The sequence below is a fragment of the Alosa alosa genome, chromosome 13 (assembly GCF_017589495.1).
Source record: "Alosa alosa isolate M-15738 ecotype Scorff River chromosome 13, AALO_Geno_1.1, whole genome shotgun sequence".
NCBI lineage: Eukaryota > Metazoa > Chordata > Actinopteri > Clupeiformes > Clupeidae > Alosa > Alosa alosa.
Genome location: NC_063201.1, coordinates 23,186,375 through 23,208,363, shown reverse-complemented (window position 1 = coordinate 23,208,363; position 21,989 = coordinate 23,186,375). Strand labels below are relative to the sequence as shown.

The 21,989-nt window shown below is 44.4% G+C and overlaps 1 protein-coding gene across 1 annotated transcript in view; it reads left to right on the top strand.

Moving 5' to 3' along the window:
• The first annotated feature begins 886 nt into the window (after nucleotides 1-886).
• Nucleotides 887-21,989, top strand: part of erfl3 (Ets2 repressor factor like 3) — a 37,983-nt gene continuing 16,880 nt past the window's right edge. Inside the window, 1 exon segment of the mRNA XM_048260801.1 lies at nucleotides 887-1,560. Within this exon segment, the coding sequence (XP_048116758.1) occupies nucleotides 1,539-1,560 (22 nt within the window). The 5' untranslated portion in view covers nucleotides 887-1,538.

Here is a 21,989-nt window from a genome sequence, read left to right as displayed (position 1 = left end):
GTGGGAAGTTTATATGGCTTAAACTAGCCTGTTTCATTCGTCCCCCATGCTGTTTCAATCGTCCCGACCTGAAGGGACGAATGAAACATTACCCACGTCCCACTTTTGCTGTAATATTTCCTGAAGGTTTTGTTCAAAGCTGAAAATGCAACGGTATTTGACAGATGCCAGGTGTAAGTTGTGACAAAATAGCTTTCAGTGTGATATGATCGCTTTGTAAATTACATTTTAAAAAGTGTTTCAACTGTCCTGGCTCCCCTAGATAATTGAAAAGTTGTTGATAGACAGATAATACATGTTGATAGGCAGATAGTTTAATAGATCATGATAGAAAATGTAATGGATGTTGATTGGCAGATTGTTTAATGTGAACAGTGCATTTGTATCTGTACTAATATATAATGGAATATACTATTAAATCTACTGAGTGGTGCTTGCTTTGCTGTTCTCTGTTGTTGAAAGAAGTTTGAGGACTGACGATAAAATCACAGTGTTCATGTTCCAACTCCATCAAAGCTGTGGTGAAGTGACTGGCTCTGTTGTCTAATATCCTCTGAACCCCTAGGAGAGCCGTTTCCTGCCTGCTTTAATCAAAGGCCCTCACACACACACTGTTATATTAGCCTCTGCCTCTGGCCCATGAGACGGTGAGGCTATTACAACATGTCTCTGGACTGATGAGGGTTATTATCATGAAAATTAAATCAAAAGCGGCGCAATTAGCCAGAAAACCACTTGTTGCTGACGTAAACGGACGTGGTGATGTAGATCTTTCTCGCTTAACTAATCGTCCTCGATGGTCCGTAGGACGCGGATGTGATGTCACCACGGACATCGGCTATGGCGGTCTCCATGACGACGACGCCGCATGCTGCAATGACGCCAACCCCGCGCATGGTGAGTGGGCGTGACTCGTGCGCGTTTCCCCTCCCTCGCGTGTGGGCGGCCCCGTGCAGGCGCGAGCGCAACACGACACCCGAGAGGAACAGGGGGAGGAGAAAGAGTCGACAGAGTGAGGGAAAAGAGACGAGAGTGGAGGAAGAAAGTCGGTGAAAACATCGGGAATGGGAATTTCACTCAGCCTCTCGCCGAGATTTCACACCACATGTCAAACTGTTACGAACGCATCGAAATGAAGGAATGAAGAGCGGAAGCGATAGAACTCCTCTCGGACTGCCTCTTATATAAAGTCAAAACAAGTCGTTGCTTTCACATGAGTATGCCGGGACTGCTGAACCCCCCGCGCTGACTCCAACGGGACGGAATTCCGCTGCTGGGGAACGCGCTTCTCCAAACGGAGCCAGGAACCCGAGCACGGGGCTGGGCGGTCCGGAGGATTTTGAAAGAGTCTGACAGTCGGGATCAAATAAATCAGTTCACTTATTAACACGGAGGCATTACTAACCAGGTGAACCCTGACGGAAAGTTGGGCTTGAAAACTAGAGGCTGTGAGGCAGACGGACAGGTAGGCCGCCTGCACTTTTGGCCCGGAGGAATCCAGGAGTCCGATTGAGGGCAGATCTCTGCCGATCTCCGTCATGAAGACTCCGGGAGACTCGGGTAAGTGAAGTCCGCTAATAGTTTTCAACTGACCACAGACTGTTACTGAACCCTGATAGTAAACTTCTTAGGATCTGTGTGATCGTTTTACGGCACCCGAGTAACGCAACAGCGGGTGAGAGCTGCTCGCCTAACCTTTAGCCAACACTTTGCTGGTGGATCTCAAGTGCAACTTTGCTAGGATAGCTGCTAGCAAGCCTCCGAGGAGAATGTTACTCATCAGTTTGGAAGCTAATGAGTTTGCCTGTATAACATCGACTTATCGACTGTGTTCGCGGGACGTTTAGGCTGTTTTGTTTTGATAGCTGGTATTATTACAAAGACTAATTTTAGTTGTCCAACTGACGATAACATACCAGTAGGAATAAGCCAGTTCAGTGATCATTTCCCAAGGAAGCCTAAGGAAGAGACAACGGAGAGGAGCGCGGGTCAAAACAAATAAGACATGTTTGTTGTGATTACGGTTTAGAGACTTCTAGGGTACATAAGATAGCGGGGTGGTGGGATTGTAGCAGCTCTAACGTTAACGTTAGCGTATTGGATCATCTACTAGCTTATACAGCTACAAAAGTGCCAATCCTGTTTCCAGTAAAATCGTTGAAACTTTGTAACTGAGGAAGCTAAGTTCCGTCTAGGATCCAAGAGCCGGAACGATGTTATCCATCTGGACTGTCGACCCAACCGTCTAACCTCACAGTCTCGTATTTACGTAACTTTTAACTTTAGAGGATATGAGTACGCCGACGTATGAGGCCAAAATCATAAATAAGTTACCACGCACACATACACACAAACGCACACATACACACACACACACACACACACACACAGTAGTTAGTGCGACCTGTTGAATGATGATAACTGTCTTTTATGGTCAACACTCAGCAGGCTACACGTGGCAAGAAATCGAGTAACTTGTGGGCAGCAACTTTTTCTCGACTTTGTCCAGTTTGTCGGATGTTCTTGCAGCGGTGTGCGTCTCGTGAGTGCGTGGCTGCCGAGGGCGACCACATTCAAAATGGAAGCTCTTGGCTCGTGGCAACGGGAAAGGCGAGACTTCTAGATCTGTGCTGTGGGCATGCGGTGGCCGATCTGACTTTATAGTTTATCACACTGCCATGGAGGAGGTGTTCGAAGTGTTACACGTTCCCTTTCACCTGGAATGCTTTCAAACTGCTTTGTTAGGTTACAAGAAGTGACTGTCCCGCGTGTTTATTAAGCGATGTTCTCAGATAGGCTACCCCAAAACGACCTGGTCTCACCGAATACTATCTGGAACGGATACTGCCAATTCCATCCCCTTCCCTGAAAACCATAACAATGCAACAGGTTGATGTATCCCCCCTTATTTATCCCCCCCAACCCGAGCTGTTTTGTGAGCAAACTGAAGCTTAATCCCGGTTTAAAAATAACCGTCATACAAGTGCCGCTGTGTTTTCTCGGCTTTAAATTCTTTACGTTGTAATCTGGCCGTTCTGCAGATAATCCGCGCGACATTGGAGCTCTCTGTAGGAGAGGCTGGCGGTAGCATCCGCCGCGACACCACTGTCCTCCCAGTCCGGGTACCAACTGCCCCGCCTGCAGCCATCAGACGGTGTGCAGCAGTGGCGCGCGCAGCGGTCACCCAACACACAACAAACTGGCAGGAATTTGAGAAGGGCCCGGCTGCAGTATGGAAGCATTGCTGCCACATAAAAAAAGGCTGAAAAGTTTCTTGTTATAACAATATCTTTTTCACATTTAAAAAGATATGTATCACGTTATTACATGAAATTATTGCGTTATTTCAAGATAATTATATTTTCACGTTATAATGTGAAAACATCATGTTATTTCAAGATATTATATTTTCATGTTTTAACAAGATATTTATCATGTTATTACATGAAATTATCATGTTATTTCAAGATAACGAAGACATATAGCAACAGATCTACCACAGCGGCTTCACCCGCGCATGCTCTGATGTTGTTCTTGCTAACAGCTGAAACTAGCATATGTGTAGATGTTTTTCTTGCTGAGCTAATATCTGAAACTAATTTAGTTAGTTTAGTAGCTGGTGTGTCGTGTTGTATTTTATACAGTCTGGGTCAGTTAGTCAGTTTCAGTCAGTTGTGTCCTGAATTTAAAAAAAAAATGCACATAACAATTCAGAGGGGATTATACCTCCGATTACGACCACGTTTGACGATGGTGGGACTAATGTCTGTTGGTCGCCGACTTTTCCTGAAACTAGGTAATTGTAAGACTCCAACGATTTGAAGGGCTTCAACTCCTGCGCTGTATAGGCGAACACAGGTTGCTCGCCAGTGAATCACCCGATTTGGTTCCCTGTGGAGTTCATGTTTCCCTAGGTCTTTATGTGTGTGTGTGTAATGGTCATGTTTCCCTAGGTCTTTACGCAGAAGCTCTAGTCGGTTATCGTAGTTGAAAACACAGAAAATTCAATTCAGTACTGTGAATACGCATGGTAACCTAGCAACAACACAATAACTTCTATGCAGTGGCGTAAAGGAAAGAGGAATTATGGGGGAACCAAATGCTTCACCGGACAAAACGTTTAAGAACCACCGGTCTCGATAATGAGAACACAGATCTGTCAGAGCGATCCTTTTGTGGTAGGCTAGGTTATGCGCTAAAGTTTGCCATTAATAAAGGAGTTGTTACTCTGACTAGCACCATAAGAAAGTTTTCTTAAAGGCTGAAAGGTGATTGAATCCAAACCATTAAATAAAAAAAAAAGTCGTCACATGCCCGGGTAACCAGTTTGTAACGTTGTTGAGCGCTTCGTTTATTAGGATAAACTCTTTAAACCAAGTATTTTTATCCATTCCCTATATTGACTAAGTTAGCGTAAGCTATGAGCTAGAACATCAGCACAAGCGTGAGTTAAATAGCAGAACATCTGCGCACGCGTGGTAGATCTGCTGTGGTAGATCCGCTGTGGTAGATCGGTGGCGGTAGATCCACTGTGGTAGATCGGTTGCTATATGTCTGCGGCTCTGCAGCTGGATACTATTGCAGAACTTCGAAGCCACACCCCATAGTGTTATGAAGCCACACCCTCTAGTGTTATGACGCCACACTCCTAGTGTTATGAAGTCACACCCCCTAGCGTTATGGCGGTGAAATGCACTGAGATGCAAAGCAGCCCCAACGCAGAACTCTGAAAAGGTGACGCCGGCGTAGCTACGGTGTGGAGTCGACGCAGAAGCATATGTCAGCCTTTAGCGCAAACCACGACGGGCGGCAAGACAATCAGCCCCCTCTCCCCACACACACGCACATAAGTGGCAAGACATTCTGCCCCCTCTCCCCACGCACATGCTAAAAGAGCCGCAGCGCTTGATTTGCTATTGCTGGAGGTTCTCATAACGGCAACAGTGAGTGAATGAGCAGCAAGACTGGCTCTGAGGTCACGCCAGGCCAAGAGTGTGGACTTAGTAACATAATGACAGACTAGCAGGCAGTAAGGAGTGTGTTTGTGTGTGTGTGTGTGTGTGTGTGTGTGTGTGTGTGTGTGTGTGTGTGTGTGTGTGTGTCATGGGGAACATAGTGGGAGAGTGTGTTACCTGTGTGATCATGATTACACACTCATAGGCCTGAGCCAATAATAAATAATTAGTTGTGAACCGTTTAATTAGTTGGCAGCTCTTTTGATATACTCAATGAAGCGGTTTGAATCACTCTTTATTCTCTGAGTTCATCTTCTTAAACTAGAATGTTAACTGATTTTTCCCCTCCACTGTCTGTTAGAGTGTGTGTGTGCGCACGTGTGAACTGAAAATCCTTTGAGTTGTGAAATATCTGCGAACGTCATCTTGTGCTTTCAGAAACACTTCTCAGATTTTCACCATTTGCTGACATTTCACTGACCAAACCTCTAATGGCATGGCAGTCAGGCACACACACACACACACACACACACACACACACAGCCTGACCTCAGGAACAGTCCCTGGAATAGGAGACTCGAGGTAAAACCATCCTGACATGTGTCCTGTGTGTGTGTGTGTGGTGGTGGGGGTGTATTATGTGTGTGTGGAAAGGGTGTATTATGTGTGTGTGGAAAGGATGTCCTCCACAGTAGAATGGGGTTTTGTTTGTTTTTCTCAAGAACAATAGGGGTGTGTGTGTCATGTGTGGAGTGACAGGAGATTGTGTGCATGTGTGTGTGTATCTGTCTGCCTCTGTGTGTGCGAAGTGCGTGTTGTGTGTGTGTGTAGTGTGTGTGAGTGTCTGTGTGTGTGTATGTGTGTGTGTGTAGTGTGTAGTGTGTGTGTGCATGTGTGTGTGTAGTGTGTGTGTGTGTGTGACCCGTTGTGGCTCTCTACTCTTCCACTCTCTTTGTGCATTCCAGTGCACCTCCCCCAACAGGGCCTGGCACGCAGGGGACCCCCTCTCCTTGTGCGTGTGTGTGTGTGTGTGTGTGTGTGTGTGTGTGTGTGTGTGTGTGTGCAGTTCTGTCGGACTGCAGTGCTTCTTTAGCCTGACGAAGCCATACTCAAAATTCTATTCGAAGTGATTATGGGGCGTGTTTCAACAGATGCACGGGGAAGAATGCCTCTGCACACAATTGGATAGACCTAACCAATCAGAGCAACGAATTATGAGCTTACCATGAATCCTGCCGAAAACAGCCAGAACATCCTTCGTCTTGACAAATGCCTTAATCACTGTTTTATGTTTATTAAAGTTTTAAACTTGTTAAAGTTATTGCGCCAGCAGTATCTTGTACAACAGACATGATAGGGATATACGTGTAGCTTCTCCAGTGACGAGCTTTTAGCTGTAGACAAATTCAACTGCAACACGCTCAGGTTACCTTTGCTCATCTGTCCACACACACACACACACACACACACACACACACACACACACACACACACACACACACACACACACAGTGTAGCTTCTCCAGTGACGAGCTTTCAACTGTAAACAACTGCAACAACTGCAGCACGCTCAGGTCACCTTTGCTCATCTGTCCATCATTGTGTAAAGCCCACCCGGACGACTCGATTGGTCCGCACAATTCTCAAGTTTTCATAGAGGCTGGTCACTGGACCAAGTCCAGTCTGAACTTCCCCATCTCATGTTGTGGGCGTGGGCTAAGTTTTCAGGCTAGTGCTTCTTGGGCTGAAATGCAAATTCAAAAGCTGCGTCTCTGGAATCTCAAGACACCATTGTCCATCTCATCACTAAAAACTCTCAAATCCAAAGAGACCATCACAGACACTGTAGTCAGAGGATACATCCATCCACAATAATCAGAAATCTGCAAAACATCTGAAAAACTTGTGTGGGTATGAGAGTAGAGACTTTTTAATGCAATGACGGGGAACTAGATATCTTTTGAGATTATTTCCCATGGTCATGACTGAGAGATCAACAGAAGGACAAAGTGATGTGTGTGGTACACCTGCATGCACTCAGTGTCAGTGTGTGTGTGTGTGTGTGTGTGTGTGTGAGAGAGAGTTTTGTTTTGGAATGTTGTTGGGAGCAAGAGTAGGCCACCAGTGTGTTCAAGCAAACTGATTCCCTTTGACCTGTGAGTGTGTTTTATGTATGAACATATAGTGTGTGTGTGAGTGTGTGTTTTATGTACTCCACACACACACTCTGCTTCAGAGATCACATCCCTTAAAGCCATTAATGATTGAGTTTGACACAAGTGCAGGCACACAAACACACACACACACACACACACACACACACACACACACACACACACACACACACACACACACACACACACACACACACAGACAGACACCCACCCACACACGTTTGCCTTTATTAGGCCGTCATCACCTATTATCATTCCCATTGATTTCCATTGATTCATACCCTTCAGTTTAAATCAGCACTGAACTGGACTGCAGTCTAATGACCTCCCTTTTAGTGTGTGTGTGTGTGTGTGTGCCTCTCTCTTTCTGTGTGTGTGTGTGTGTGTGTGTGTGTGTGTGTGTGTGTGTGTGTGTGTTTGTAAGCATATATGTTTGTTTGCATGCTTGTGTGTGCATGTATGTTGTGTGGTGTGTGTGTGTGAGTGAGAGAGAGAGTGTTCATGTGAGTGTGTGTGTGTGTGTGTGTGTGTGTGTGTGAGAGAGTGAGTGCTCATGTGTGTGTGTCTGTGTGAGAAAGTGTGTGTGTGTGTGTGTGTAAGTGTAAGTGCTCATGTGTGCGTGTGTGAGTGTGTGTGTGTGTATGTAAGTGCTTATGTGAGTGTGTGTGGCTCCTGTACTCCGAGGTTGTCTGCAGGCCTTATTGATCAGCAGTAATGGCTGAAGCGCTGATATTGGTCTCTGATTTATTGATGTTGGATAATGGAGGAATTCACTCATAAGCTGAGCAAACTGCTCTGATAGTCTTACACACACACAAACACACATACACATCTCCACACACACACACACACACACACACACACACACACACACACACTAAAACAAACTAAAACTACTAAAACAAACACATGTACACATATACTAGATTGCACACACTCACAGACAAACACACACACACACACACACACACACACACACACACACACACACACACACACACACACACACACACACACACACAGAACGAAATGTAATACAGGTGGTTTACAAAGACACTCTGTCTCTGGCTGTGTGTGTGTGTGTGTCTGTGTGGGCTCAGTCAGAGTGTTTGGGATCATATAAATTTCTCTCTCTCACACACACACATGACTCTAGTTTAGATCACCTTCAGTCTCTCTCTTCTCTCCTCTAATGTTCTCTCTTTTCCTCTCTCTATTCTCTCTTTCTCTCTTTTCTCCATCTATCTCTCTCTCTTTCTTTATTTTTCTCTTTCTTTCTCTCTTTATTTTGAAAAAGGTTTTACAGGGCTGAGGGGGTTGTACTACAAACACAGTACTCTATTTTTAGCTTTGTGTGTGTGTGTGTGTAGGGTGGAGAGCATGGATGTGATGTCACAGATCTAATAATGCTACCAGGGAGAAGTCAGCACAAAGACCTCTGTACCAGTGCTTGGCTCTGATTGCAGCTGTGTGTGTGTGTGTGTGTGAGAGAGAGAGAGAGAGAGAGTGTGTTTGTATGAATGTGATGAATGTGCACGTGTCTGACCTGGCAGGCACATCATGTTTGGAAGAGTGTGTTTTCTTCTGGATTCGCAGTGCATGCACTCTCTCACACACACACACACACACACACACACACACACACACACACACACACACACACACACACACACAGAAAGACAGACCTAACAGACAGTGCATTTATGTAATAGCCTACAAGTTTCATGTATACGTGTGTGTGTGTGTGTGTGTGTGTGTGTGTGTGTGTGTGTGTGTTTGAGGGAACAAAGCCTTTGTAATAATCATTTGTTTTCAATATCTCTCTTCTGGCTACTCCTACTACACACACACACACACACACACACACACACACACACACACACACACACACACACCTATAACTGAAATTTGTAATCTAATAATCTCTCATCAACAATGAATTAACTATTGTATGTGTGTGAGAGATGATTTAAGGTTTAATGGTGGCTGCTCTTTTATCCTCATCCTGAGCTGAAAAGGCTAGTCAGCACTTATAGGATGCTTGTGTGTGTGTGTGTGTGTGTGTGTGTGGGTATGTGTGTGTGTGTGTGTGTGTGTGTGTGTGTGTGTGTGTTTTATCCTGATGCATGGATGAGCTCATGGTTAAGCCGTTGCTGCTTCTGATTGTTTTAAAACGCTGCTGCTGTTTTTAGCTCACAGACACACACACAGACCATTACGCAATCCCCTCCTCTCTCTGACACACACACACACACATACACACACACACATTCTCTCTCTCTTTCTCTCTCCCTCACAATTTCTATTTCACTCACTCACTCACATACACTCTCTTTCTTTCTTTTTCTCTCTCTCTCATACACACACACACACACACACACACTCACACACACTCACTCACATACGTAGTTTCACCTGTAACTGGGAGAAGGTGAGATTTGTGTGAGTGGAGGAATTTAGAAGGGGATGTGTGAGTGTATGTGAGTGTGTGTATTTAGAAGGGGATGTGTGAGTGTATGTGAGTGTGTGTATTTAGAAGGGGATGTGTGAGAGTATGTGAGTGTGTGTATTTAGAAGGGGATGTGTGAGTGTATGTGAGTGTGTGTATTTAGAAGGGGATGTGTGAGTGTATGTGAGTGTGTGTATTTAGAAGGGGATGTGTGAGTGTTTGTGTTTGTATTTGTGTACGTTGCTGTACGAGTGTTGTGTGTGTGTGTTGAGAACAGAGCTTGCAGTTTGCTGTGTGTGTTGTGTGTGTGTGTTTGTGTGTGTGTGTGTATGTGTGTCCCTGTGTGCAAGCGTAGGCCCAGATTTCTCAGGCTTGTAGGTGGCTCGCTTTGTATTTGTGTCTGACTCACTATGTGTGTGTGTGTGTGTGTGTGTGTTCATGTGCGTGTGTGAGGGAGAAAGAATCGTGATGTGTCTATGTGTGTGTGTGAGATAGACAGGAAGAGTCATGATTTGTGTGTGTGTGTGAGGAAGAGTCATGTTTTTTGTGTGTTTGTGTGCGTGTAAGGAAAAGTCGTGATGTGTGTGTGCCACTGTGCATCTCTGTCAGCAGTGTGTGTGTGCGCGCGCGTGTGTGAACGTGCGTGCGTGTGTGTGTATGTGTGTGTGTGTGTGTGTGTACATGCTCTTATCTGCATTTGTGTTTTTAAAGGTGCTTAAAGCGATGTTGTTTCTAAGCTCAAACATTTTTTGTCACATACAGCAAACATCTCCTGACCATCCGCTAGCTGCCTGTGTGCCTTGAGTACACTGTAACAAACCCAGACTCCACAAACGGCAACAAAAACTTTTCCAGCCAATCACCGATGAGATGCGCGTTCAGGACAGTTTCAACTGCACGGAGGGAGAGGGAGTAGCGAGCTAGGTCTGTTTTGTTTGAAGGTCAACAGAAGTGACGTTACTCAACATCTCTTACAGCACCTTTAGAGCAGTAGGGGCGTCAAGATTGTGATTTGAAGTCGAAATCGATCGAAATTACATCTCAATCTCGAACTTCGCACTTAAGGGTAGAATCGACGATGTAGCCACACCCCCAATGTCACGTCCACCAAGACGCAAACACACACACACACACCGCGGCGTCAACACTCTCTAACTTTCGCCTGCAGCCAGTTAAAATAACAAAACATCAACCGACTGAAATCGAAGCGTCTTACTACTCAATACAATTCAAAATGACTTTAAGGAAAATGCACATGTCTCCCCCATCGTGCATTTGTTTGTTTGTGTGTGTGTGTGTGTGTGTGTGTGTGTGTGTGCGCGTGTGCGCATGTGTTTTTGTCTGCCTGTGTCTCCGTTGTGCATGTTTGTGTATGTGTGTATGTTTGTGAAACTGTGCTTGTGTAGGTGCATCTATTGTGTTTTGTCTGTTTGTCTACAACATGTCTCTCATGTGTGTCTCTGTTGAAGTATTCGTGTGAATGTTTGAGTGTGTGCATTCGCGTGTGTGTTTGAGCGTGTGCATTCAAGTGTGTGTTTGAGTGTTTGAGTATGTGTGTGTGTGTGTGTGTGCATGCGTGCGTGCGTGTGTATTAGGTGTGCGTGAATGTAAATGTGTGTATGAATGTGAATGTGTGTGTGTGTGTGAGAGAGAGTGAGATCTTAAGGTTGAGCAGTGTTGTTGCCGTGGTGAGGTCGTGTTGCCGTGGCGAGTGCGTGGTTACATCACAGACTCTTGCGTAACACAGCAGCTTTATTCACCCAGCTGGAAGGGAGAGGGAGGGGGAGAGTGAAATGAGAGAAAGAGACAGAGATATAGATGGAGAGAGGGAGAGAGATGGAGGGAAAGACAGAGAAAGATCTATTAACAATATGTTTCTATTCAAATTAGGCACTAATATCTTAGAACACACTACCTACCATACATACACACATACATACACACATACACACACACACATACATACACACATACAGTACACACACATGTATACATACAGTACCCTCCAGAATTATTTGCACCTCTGCTAAAGATGACGAAAAACTGGTATAAAAAATAATCTGTTGGTGATTTATTGTAATCTCACAATGAAAAAAATAGGAAAAATCCAACCTTGAAGGGAAGCAAATTTATTTTAAGTAAAAGGGAAATCTCATAAAGAAAGAAATATTTTTCACAAAAACACGTTGCTCACAATTATTGGCACCCCTGAATCTTATATACAAAACCCTGACACTACGGTTGGAAAACATGACACTGTACAGGGAGGAGGTCCAGCACCTAACATCGTGGTGCACTGATAACAACCTGGCTCTCAACACCAAGAAGACCAAAGAGCTCATTGTGGACTTCAGGAAGTCCAAAGCTGGCACACACACACCCATTCTCATCAACGGGACTGAGGGAGCGTGTCACCAGCTTCAAGTTTCTGGGTGTCCACATCTCTGAGGACATCTCTTGGACCCTCAACACCTCTACCCTGATCAAAAAGGCTCACCAGCGTCTCTTCTTTCTGAGGAGACTAAAAAAGGTCTGCACCATCGAGAGCATCCTCACCAACTGTGTCACAGTTTGGTATGGCAACTGCTCTGCCCATGACCGGAAAACACTGCAGAGGGTGGTGAAAACTGCCCAACGCATCACCGGTTCCTCACTCCCCTCCATCGAGGCCATCCAGAGCAAGCAATGCTTGCGTAAGGCGCACAGCATCATCAAAGACTGTTAGCTGGTTTGATGCTCATTGAGCTCAATGCAAATCAAACCAGCTAATAGGCTAACTGAAATAACACCCATGCCAATCTCTAGGTATGGTGAAGGGTATGTGATGATGTGGGGCTATTTTAATTCCAAAGGCCAAGGTAACTTTATCAGGATGCACAGTATTCTGGATCCATGAAATAACTGGCCTTTAAAAATAAAAATCTGCCTGTCTCTATGGGAATTTAACATAGGGGTGCCAATACTTATGACCCCTGTATTTTAAGGAAGAACATTTATTTATTTATGATACATTATTCATTCACTAAGAAAATTGGTGTCCTTAAAGGTTAGATATTTCCTCATTTTTCACTTAAGATCAATTTCCAAAAGATGATTTTATATTCCTCTTTTCAGTCAACTTTAGCATGGGTGCCAATACTTTTGGCCAGCACTGTACAGTGCATACATACACTACCATGCATCACAGAAATCATAGGGTCCTACTATTTTGTTCAGTGTTTTCCATACATTGACTAATCTGTGGCGGGGCGCCACGAAATAAAAATCGGCCGCCACGCATAAATATTCTATGTTTAATTTATTTAATTTAATTTAATTTAAAAATTAAATATAAGATTAAATCCTTGCATTGCCATTGAGCTGCGCTTTTTACACACGCAGCCTTTCCTTGTCCCGCCCCGCTCTCTCTCGGAGCCCCCTGCCCCTCCTCTGCATGTGCATTTAACAAAATATTCACGATTGTTGAAGGATTGTTGTTGCCCCATAGAAGCATTGCATAGAAGACGTCTGGCTAAATTGCTATTAAATCCGCTTAGCATCGTGACCATGCTATGCAAATTTGTTCAAAACTGCTGCATTGAAAAGTACTGAAAATCTATACTCAAATAAAAGTACAATTATTCCCTTAAAAAATTACTTGAGTAAAAGTAAATATTCCCAACTGAGAAATCTACTCAAGTAAAAGTACTTTGTTAATAAATTACTCAAGTAACAAGTTACTTTTTTTGTACATTTTTATATGTTTGATGGCCCTTTATAGGGATACAAAAGGATCCTTTACGTCTGTTTGCTTTTCTCCTCCTCTGTAGGCTAGTCATATAGGCAAACATATTTTAACAGCCCAATTCAAATATATTTTATTTAATATACTTTAATACAGGGTTCCCACTGTAAGAAAAATGTAAAATTCCATGACTTTTCCCTGACAAAAAAAAAAACTTAATTTCCATGACCTACTTTACAATGAAGGGTACAATATACCGACCAAAGCTTTCAGAACAGTCACGTAGCGTCCAAGAATCTTTTACTTTTTTTAGAGCAGGAGATGAATAAATGTCCCTCTGTCTGTCCTTCTGTCTGTCCCTCTGCTTGCCTAATCTGAACACACAAGTATTGATTGCAAATATTCTTTGCAAGGTATTGTAGGGTTTGGATACTACACACAAGTGGACATGCTTTTTGATTGCGTAGACGGCAACTACCAATTTGAAGACAAAGCACATCGACTCTCCTCACCCAGAACAAAAAAAGTCACCCTGGTTTAGTTATGTTTTGTTATGAATATTTTTGTTTTTACCCTGGTTTAGTTATGTTTTGTTATGAATATTTTTGTTTTCACCCTGGTTTAGTTATGTTTTGTTATGAATATTTTTGTTTTCATTATACTAAAGGGTAGAATTAACAACAAAAACTTAAATAAAGAAACAAAAGAAGTTAAATAAACAAAGACAAAAATATTGGTTATCGGCCAAATTGTTATCAGTATCAATATCGTCCCAGATTTTCACAATTGGTCCATCTCTGAAAAATCTTCAAAAGCCATCTCCATTTGTTCCTTGTTCTCCTGATCAAGGGATCCTCCTGGACTAACGCCAAACTAGCCTGCCGTAGCCAGGCTCAATTCTGTTCAGAATGTGAGTCTAATACTGCTTGCATTGGATCGTGATTGTGGAGTGTGTTTCAACCGATACAGGGGAAAAAATGCTTCTGCACACAATTTAATAGACCTAACCAAAAATGAAATAGCCTACTGTGAATCCTGTGGGGAGAACAGCCAAAACATCCTTCTGCTCAACAAATGCTTTAATCGCTGTGTTCTGTTTGTTTTTTTAAAGTTGCTGCGCTGTCAATATATTGTACAACAGACGGGATAGCGGCATCTAAACGTCTAGCTTCTCTAGCGACATTCTTTTTGTTGTAAACAAAATCAACTGAAGCGAACTCCGTTGACATGAATGACTAGGCACCATTGTGTACATATCTATAGTTGCTCATCTATCTATCATTGTATAAAGCCCACCCAGATAATTTGATAGGTCTGCACAGTTCTGAAGTTTTCATAGAAGTTTCTCAATGGAACAAGTCCAGACCGAATTTCCCAACCTCAAATGTTAGCCGGGTTAAATTCGGGCTGGTTTCCAGGTCGATACGTTTCATGGCCAGGCTGGTGTGAGCTTAAAAACAGGCAGGATGTCGCTGCTCACAGCCCCTTGCTCTCATTCCCAGCGCTCCCTCCCCACAACCCTGCTGATAACGTACTCACAGCTATGTTGTGCAGGAATAGTCTAAATAATACGGCTAGAACGATATACCAAACTCTCGATTCGGTTTGTATAATGATTTTTGACCCACAGTTCGATACATATCTCGATTTTTTTCAATAGCCTACCTTGTAACACCAGATTAGAATATATTACTGTATTATATTATATCCTGATATAAAAAGAGAATTTCTGATATTCATGACAGCACAATTCATCTAGTTGTAGCCTGGAAATATTGTCAACAAAGTAGCATAGTTGGCTAGCTAGTTTCAAGGTAATACTTTTTCTCCTTGGGACAGGCCCTTTTGAGTCTTGGAAAACATTGGTATTGAGATGTTTAGTCAACTTGAATGCAAAAGTTTTAAATAATGATGCTAAACGGATTTAATAGTAATTTAGCTAGTCGCGCGCATGCGCGCACGAGAGAGAGAGCGGGGCAAGGAGAGGGGGTTTACTTCCATACTGTTTGGTTAAGTTGCACGCATAGTCTGCAATGAAAACTACGAGAGCTATGAAATTATGATTTATTTATTTATTTTTGGACAACACTGTGTGTCCAATATGTGATGTGTGTTGCTTATGCGGCCGCGTAAGCTGCAAAGCACTGCGTGAAACACAAGAAGGGGCGACACAGGTTTGTGGATATGAGTGTCACGATTTCAGTTTCGATACGCATATCGTTACAGCCCTACTAAATAAATATGCTTACTTGAAATTATGCTAAATAAATTACCATTGCTACAACACAAGAATTCCTGCCTACTTGACTTAATTCATTCATTCATTTAGCATATTTTAAACCAAACATTCTGTCCGTTTATATTTATCAGGCTATTTAATGTCATTAATTCATTCATTCATTCATTTAGCATTTTTTAAACCAAACATTCTGTCCGTTTATTTTTTTCTGCCGGACAACTACATGTGACACACACACACATACATACACAGGAAAGTGTGTAATCCTCTCTGTGTGGTGTCAGTCTGTGAGGTGATTGTTATGTAAGGAAGATCAACAGCTTAATCAGCTTTAGCAGCCACTGTTAACAAGCTGGGGGCGACGAGAAAGCTCAGTGACAGGCGGTGCCACTGTATGTGTTCCCAGTGGTGATTGTATGTGTGTGTGTGTGTGTGTCCGTCTCCAGTGGTGTGTGTGCGTGCGTGCGTGCGTGCGTGTTTGTGTGTGTGGTGGCCGTCTTCAGCGATGATTGTGTGTGTTTGTGTTTATGTGTCCGTCTCCAGTGGTGATTGAGTCTGTGTGTGTTTGTGTGTGTGTGCATGTGTGTGTGTATGTGTCCGTCTTCAGTAGAGATTGAGTGTGTATTAGGGCTGGGTGATATGGACCAAATGTCACATGTCTATTTCTAGCTGAATGGCGATATACAACATATTGATATGTTTAGCTGAATGGCGATATACAACATATTGATATGTTTAGCTGAATGGCAATATACAACATATTGATATGTTTAGCTGAATGGCGATATACAACATATTGATAATTCTTCCGTGAATTAATTGCCCTCAAAACTTAATAGTATTGGCAGCCACAGGACACTTACAATTTGGCCGCTATGCTTTAATTTCAGGATTTCGCTGCTGATGGCAAACTCCCTAATTATTACCCTGCTGATGGCAAACTCGCATGCATGTAGTAATCAGTGTGTGTGTCCTCAGTGGTGATAGAGTGAGTGTGTGTGTCACTCTGCCCTCTCTCCCTCCCTCTCACCCTTCCTCTCTCTCCCTCCCTCTCTCTCTCTCTCTCTCTCTTTTTGTATCTCTCTCTCTCCCTCTCTCCCCCCCTCTCTCCCTCCCTCTCTCAAATTCAAATTCAAAGTTGCTTTATTAGCATGACTGTATGGGAACAGCTCTCTCTCTCTCTCTCTCTATATCTCTATCTCTATCTCTCTCTCTATCTCCTTTATTCCTGTAAGGATCTTTTAGCAGATGTCTAAATTTACAGCTACAGAAGAATGTCAGGAAGTGTGTGTGTATGTGTGTTTTGTGTGTGTGTGTGTGTGTGTGTGTGTGTGTGTGTGTGTGTGTGTTTGAGGACGGACTGAGGCAAGGGAGGAATAAGCTGATAAAGAATGGTTTGTATTTTTGGCAGCCATTACGTCACACACACACACACACACACACACACACACACACACACAATACACACACACACAGACAGAACTCTGTCTCCTCAAAGCTTCCTTGCAGCTACCTGTTGCTGGCCCTTCTCTCCTCTCTCTCTCCTTCCATCTCCCTCTCTCTCTCCATCTAACTCTCTCCCTCTCTCTCTCTCTCTTTCTGCCCCTCCTCTCCCCTACCTGTTATATTTGCGGTCTTGCTCTTAGCAGAAGGGATTAATTGTCGTTTATGTTTTTTTTTGTTCTGTACATTTCTGGGAGTTTATTTTTAGGCCTGAAGTGTCTGGTTGCTAGGAGATGGTGGGAGAGAGAGAGAGAGAGAGAGAGAAGAGAGAGAGAGAGTTTGCTTTGTGAGGCTGAATTACAAACACACTCATGCACTGAGTCAGCGCTGATGCACATGCACACACACGCACGCACGCACACACACACACACATGCACACATATGCACAGAGATACACACACATTCACGCAGAGACACACATGCACACATATGCACAGAGACACACACACACACACACACACACACACACACACACACACACACACACAAACACAAACACAGAGAGAGACACACACACACACACACACAGATTGGCCGATGGCAGTTTTTTTGCTTGTTTTTCTCCAGGGTTTCTCACTTGGTCTGTGTTCCAATGTGTCACTCAGAACGTTTCCACACAGCTCCAGTTAGAGCTGGACTAGGCCATGAAACTGGGCCGCACACACCACACACACTTGGGGCTGGCGTGGATTACTGGTTAGCGCTTCGGACTTGTTACCGGAGGGTTGCCAGTTCGAACCCCGACCAATAGGAACGGCTGAAGTGCCCTTGAGCAAGGCACTGTGTTCACTGTGTGGTGTGTGTGTTTTACTAATTCACGGATTGGGATAAATGCGGAGACCAAATTTCCCCCACGGGATCAAAAGAGTATATATACTTATGCACACACGCACACACATAGCACACACACCATGCACACACACACACACACACAGCACACATGATGCACAGGACCAATGTATGTCTGACTCCGTTATGCTACGGGCCCTGTGCAGTCTCTATGTGTTGTTCTACAGATGAGATGCAAGCCATTTCTTGTGGTTATGGTGTTGTCCAAAAGCATGGCAGCGTCTCATCTGTTACTTCCAGGGAGAGAAATGCGTGTTTATGCCAGTTTGGATCCAATTGAAACATGCAGGGATAATTTGACTACCAACCACAATATGAGTTTGTAATTCAGAGAAATTTGATTTAGTTATATTTCAATCAGACTAACATACAGTTCACAGTTAAACTGTTAAAGGCATCCTATGCACATGTTCTACCTTGTTTGCTTGAAAGTAATTTTGATGATAAATGTGTAATTGGGAGAATAAAGCGTTGAGAGACTGGTATCGACATGAGTGTGGTGCACTCTGCTTTCGCCATTCGATTAGGCCTTTACTTTGTCAACATTATTCTCAACACAACCGCATCACCAACGCTAAACTCTGACATCACAACCGCATCACCAGCGCTGAACTCTGACATCACAACCGCATCATCAGCGCTGAACTCTGACATCACAACCGCATCACCAGCGCTGAACTCTGACATCACAACCGCATCACCAGCGCTGAACTCTGACATCACAACCAAATCACAACCGCATCACCAGCGCTGAACTCTGACGTCACAACCGCATCACCAGCGCTGAACTCTGACATCACAACCGCATCACAACCGCATCACCAGCGCTGAACTCTGACACCACAACCGCATCACCAGCGCTGAACTCTGACATCACAACTGCATCATCAGCGCTGAACTCTGACCCCACCTGCTCTGGTGTTCATGGAATTCATGCCGCCGGTCTCCGTAACACGTAACACACACTTCACTCCACATCCCTAACCTAGCCGGCTACGGAGAACCAGCCTTGCAACTTTGCTGTCCTCGACCCAAAGAATCACAAATTGCTTTACACCAATTGTGCAATAGCACACACACACACACACACACACACTGTACACAGATTGGCCTACTATTTCTGTGAATAGACAAACACACACACACACACACACACAGATTGGCTACTATTTCTATGGACACACACGCACACACACACACACACACACACACAGAATGGCTATGGTGTAATATTATTGGAATGGTGTAATATTACCTTGTCAGTAGGCATGGCTCTGCGGAGATGATAATTGCGGGTGTAGCATGTACCATATAGTGTGTGTGTGTGTGTTGTTGTTTTAGTGGTGTACCACTTGTGTGTAGCACACCACTTGGTGAGGGTGTGTCTGTGTTGTGTTTTAGTGGTGTAGCACAAGTGGTGTGTGTGTATGTGTTTGAGTGGTGTGGGCATGCAGATTCTTTATGTGTGTGGGTACAGTATGGTTCTGTCCTATACGGTTGTGTGTGTGTGACGTGTGTGTGTGTGTGTACAATAGTTCTGTCCTACGCGGTTGTGTGTGTGTGACGTGTGTGTGTGTGTGTGTGTGTGTGTACAGTAGTTCTGTCCTACACGTGTTCTCATAAATCGCTTCACTGTGTTGCTCCACAAAAAGTCTTTAGAAGTTACTTTTTAATTTGTGCTAATTTATTTCAGCCCCTATCCTGCCCTCTTCTCTTTCTCTCTCTCTCTCATACATGTGCCTAGCAGTCTTTCTTTCTTTCTTTCTTTCTTTCTTTCTTTCTCTGTCTTTGTCTGAGATTGGTATTCCAAGTTTTAAGATTTATTATCATGACAGTGTGGACATAGTTTTACAGACACACACACACACACTCACTCACTCACTCACTCACTCACTCACTCACTCTCTCTCTCTCTCTCTCTCTCTCTCTCTCTCTCTCTCTCATGGGGCCCTATGTTGGCAATCTAAAACGTATGGCCCGAAGCGTGTGTGCATTTGGGGTGTCAAGTCCACTTCTGCAGAATAGTAATCAGACAGGTGTGTGGTTCAAAAGGGTTGTTCTTATGTTTCTTAATTAGTCATGGGTGTTTTTTGAGCGTAACGTCCACTAAGCCGATGAGAGTGTGTGTGTGTGTGTGCCATTCCTCAGAGACAGAGTTTGAAGTAGAAGTTGTTCCTCACTGAAAGATATGTGGAACACCTCTGTCCATGTGTGTGTGTGTCCGTGTGTGTATGTGTCTCCGTGTCCGAGTGTGTAGCCTAAATCTATACAACGAAGGGTCACGTGTGTGTGTGTCTCTGTGTGTGTGTGTGTCCATGTGTGTAAATGTGTCATTGTCCGCGTGTATAGCCTAAATCTATACAACGAAGGGTCACGTGTGTGTGTGTGTCTCTCTGTGTGTGTCTCTGTGTGTGTGTGTCCGTGTATGTGTGTGTCCGTGTGTGTGTGTGTGCGTGTTGCAGAGTTAACTTTAGTACAACATAGAAAACCATTGTGTGGTGGTCAATGTTGATATTGTGGTAGGCCGCCACACATAAGTCAAAGCACTGGGAAGATATGTTGGGAGTCCCTGATCAATGTGATTGGTTAAACTGAATTCCAAAGTTAACGCCAAGTCTACCCTTCCTCACCAAGTGAAACGGAGGTGATACCAGGCTAGCTGTCATGCGAATGCAAGGGCACAACGCAACAAACCCTTTTCTGAGTGTGTGTGTGTGTGTGTGTGTGTGTGTGTGTGTGTGTGTGTGTGTGTGTGTGTGTACGCATTCCTTAGAGAGGGGGAAGAAATCGTAGTATGGGAAGCAGAGGAGGCAATTTGACCCGAATGAGAACAGACTATCAGACGAGCTATGATCTCATCCTTTCTCCCTCTCTCTCCCTCTCCCATCCCATCCCCCCTTCCATTGTTTCGTCTTGTCCCACTCCCTTTCCATCCCCATTCTTCCTGCAATCTCCCTCCCTCCCTCTCTCCCTCTTTCTCCCTCTCTGTTTCTCTCTCTCCCTCCCCTCTACCCTCTCTCTTCCCTTCCCAACTCTCTCAATCTCCCTCTCTGTCTCCCTCTCTCCCTCCCTCTCTCTCCTCTGTCTCTTTCTCTATCTCCTCTGTCCCACAGATCACCCCTATCCTGCTGTGCCTTCTTAGTTTTCTTCACACACAAACACACACACACACACACACACACACACACACACACACACACACACACACGCACGCACAAAAACACACACACACTATCCAGTCCTGTCCTAGCCAGTTTGTCCTTTTGCAGAGATTACACAAACATTCTCTCTCTCACAAACACACACACACACACACACACTCTCCCAGGTGGGCGTGTGCATTATTGATGCTGAGGTTGGGTGTCTGTTTGTCTGTCTGTCTGTGCAGTAATGGGGATCTGGTGTGTGTGTGTGTGTGTGTGTGTGTGTGTGTGTCTGTGCAGTAATGGGGATCTGGTGTCATCCCTAGGGCTGAGAGGGAGACAGAGAAGGATAGATAGAGAGACTGAGAGGAGAGGAGAGGAGTGGAGAGGAGAGGAGAGTGGAGGCAGCAGGAGAGGGAGAGAGGGTGCATGGGGAGGTCAAAAAGGTTAAGTGGAAGGTGGTGGTGGTGGTGGTGGGGGGGTTAGGTCATCACTTCTCCTGCCTGTATATATTCACCGAAACACACATGCACACACACTCACACACACGCACACAAGCATACTCACTCTCTCAGTCACTCACTGACATATACCACCTCACCCAGATTTACATTCATAACGCTTTCTTGCCGGCCCCAGCTGTGGCGCGGCTGGCTGGGGTTCCTGCGCTGTGTGCGGGCGACCCGGATTCGGTTCCCGCCTCGTGGTCCTTTCCGGGTCCCACCCCTGCTCTCTCTCCCATTCGCTTCCTGTCACTCTCCACTGTCCTATCATTGAAGGCATAAAAAGCCCAACAAAAATATACTTAATAATGGTTTATTGCCATTAACCAGCAGGACATTCATAACGTGTGTGTATGTAGGACATTTATAACGCTTTATTGCCATTATTAACCAATAGGACATTCATAACGTGTGTGAGTGTGTAGGACATTCATAACGCTTTATTGGCA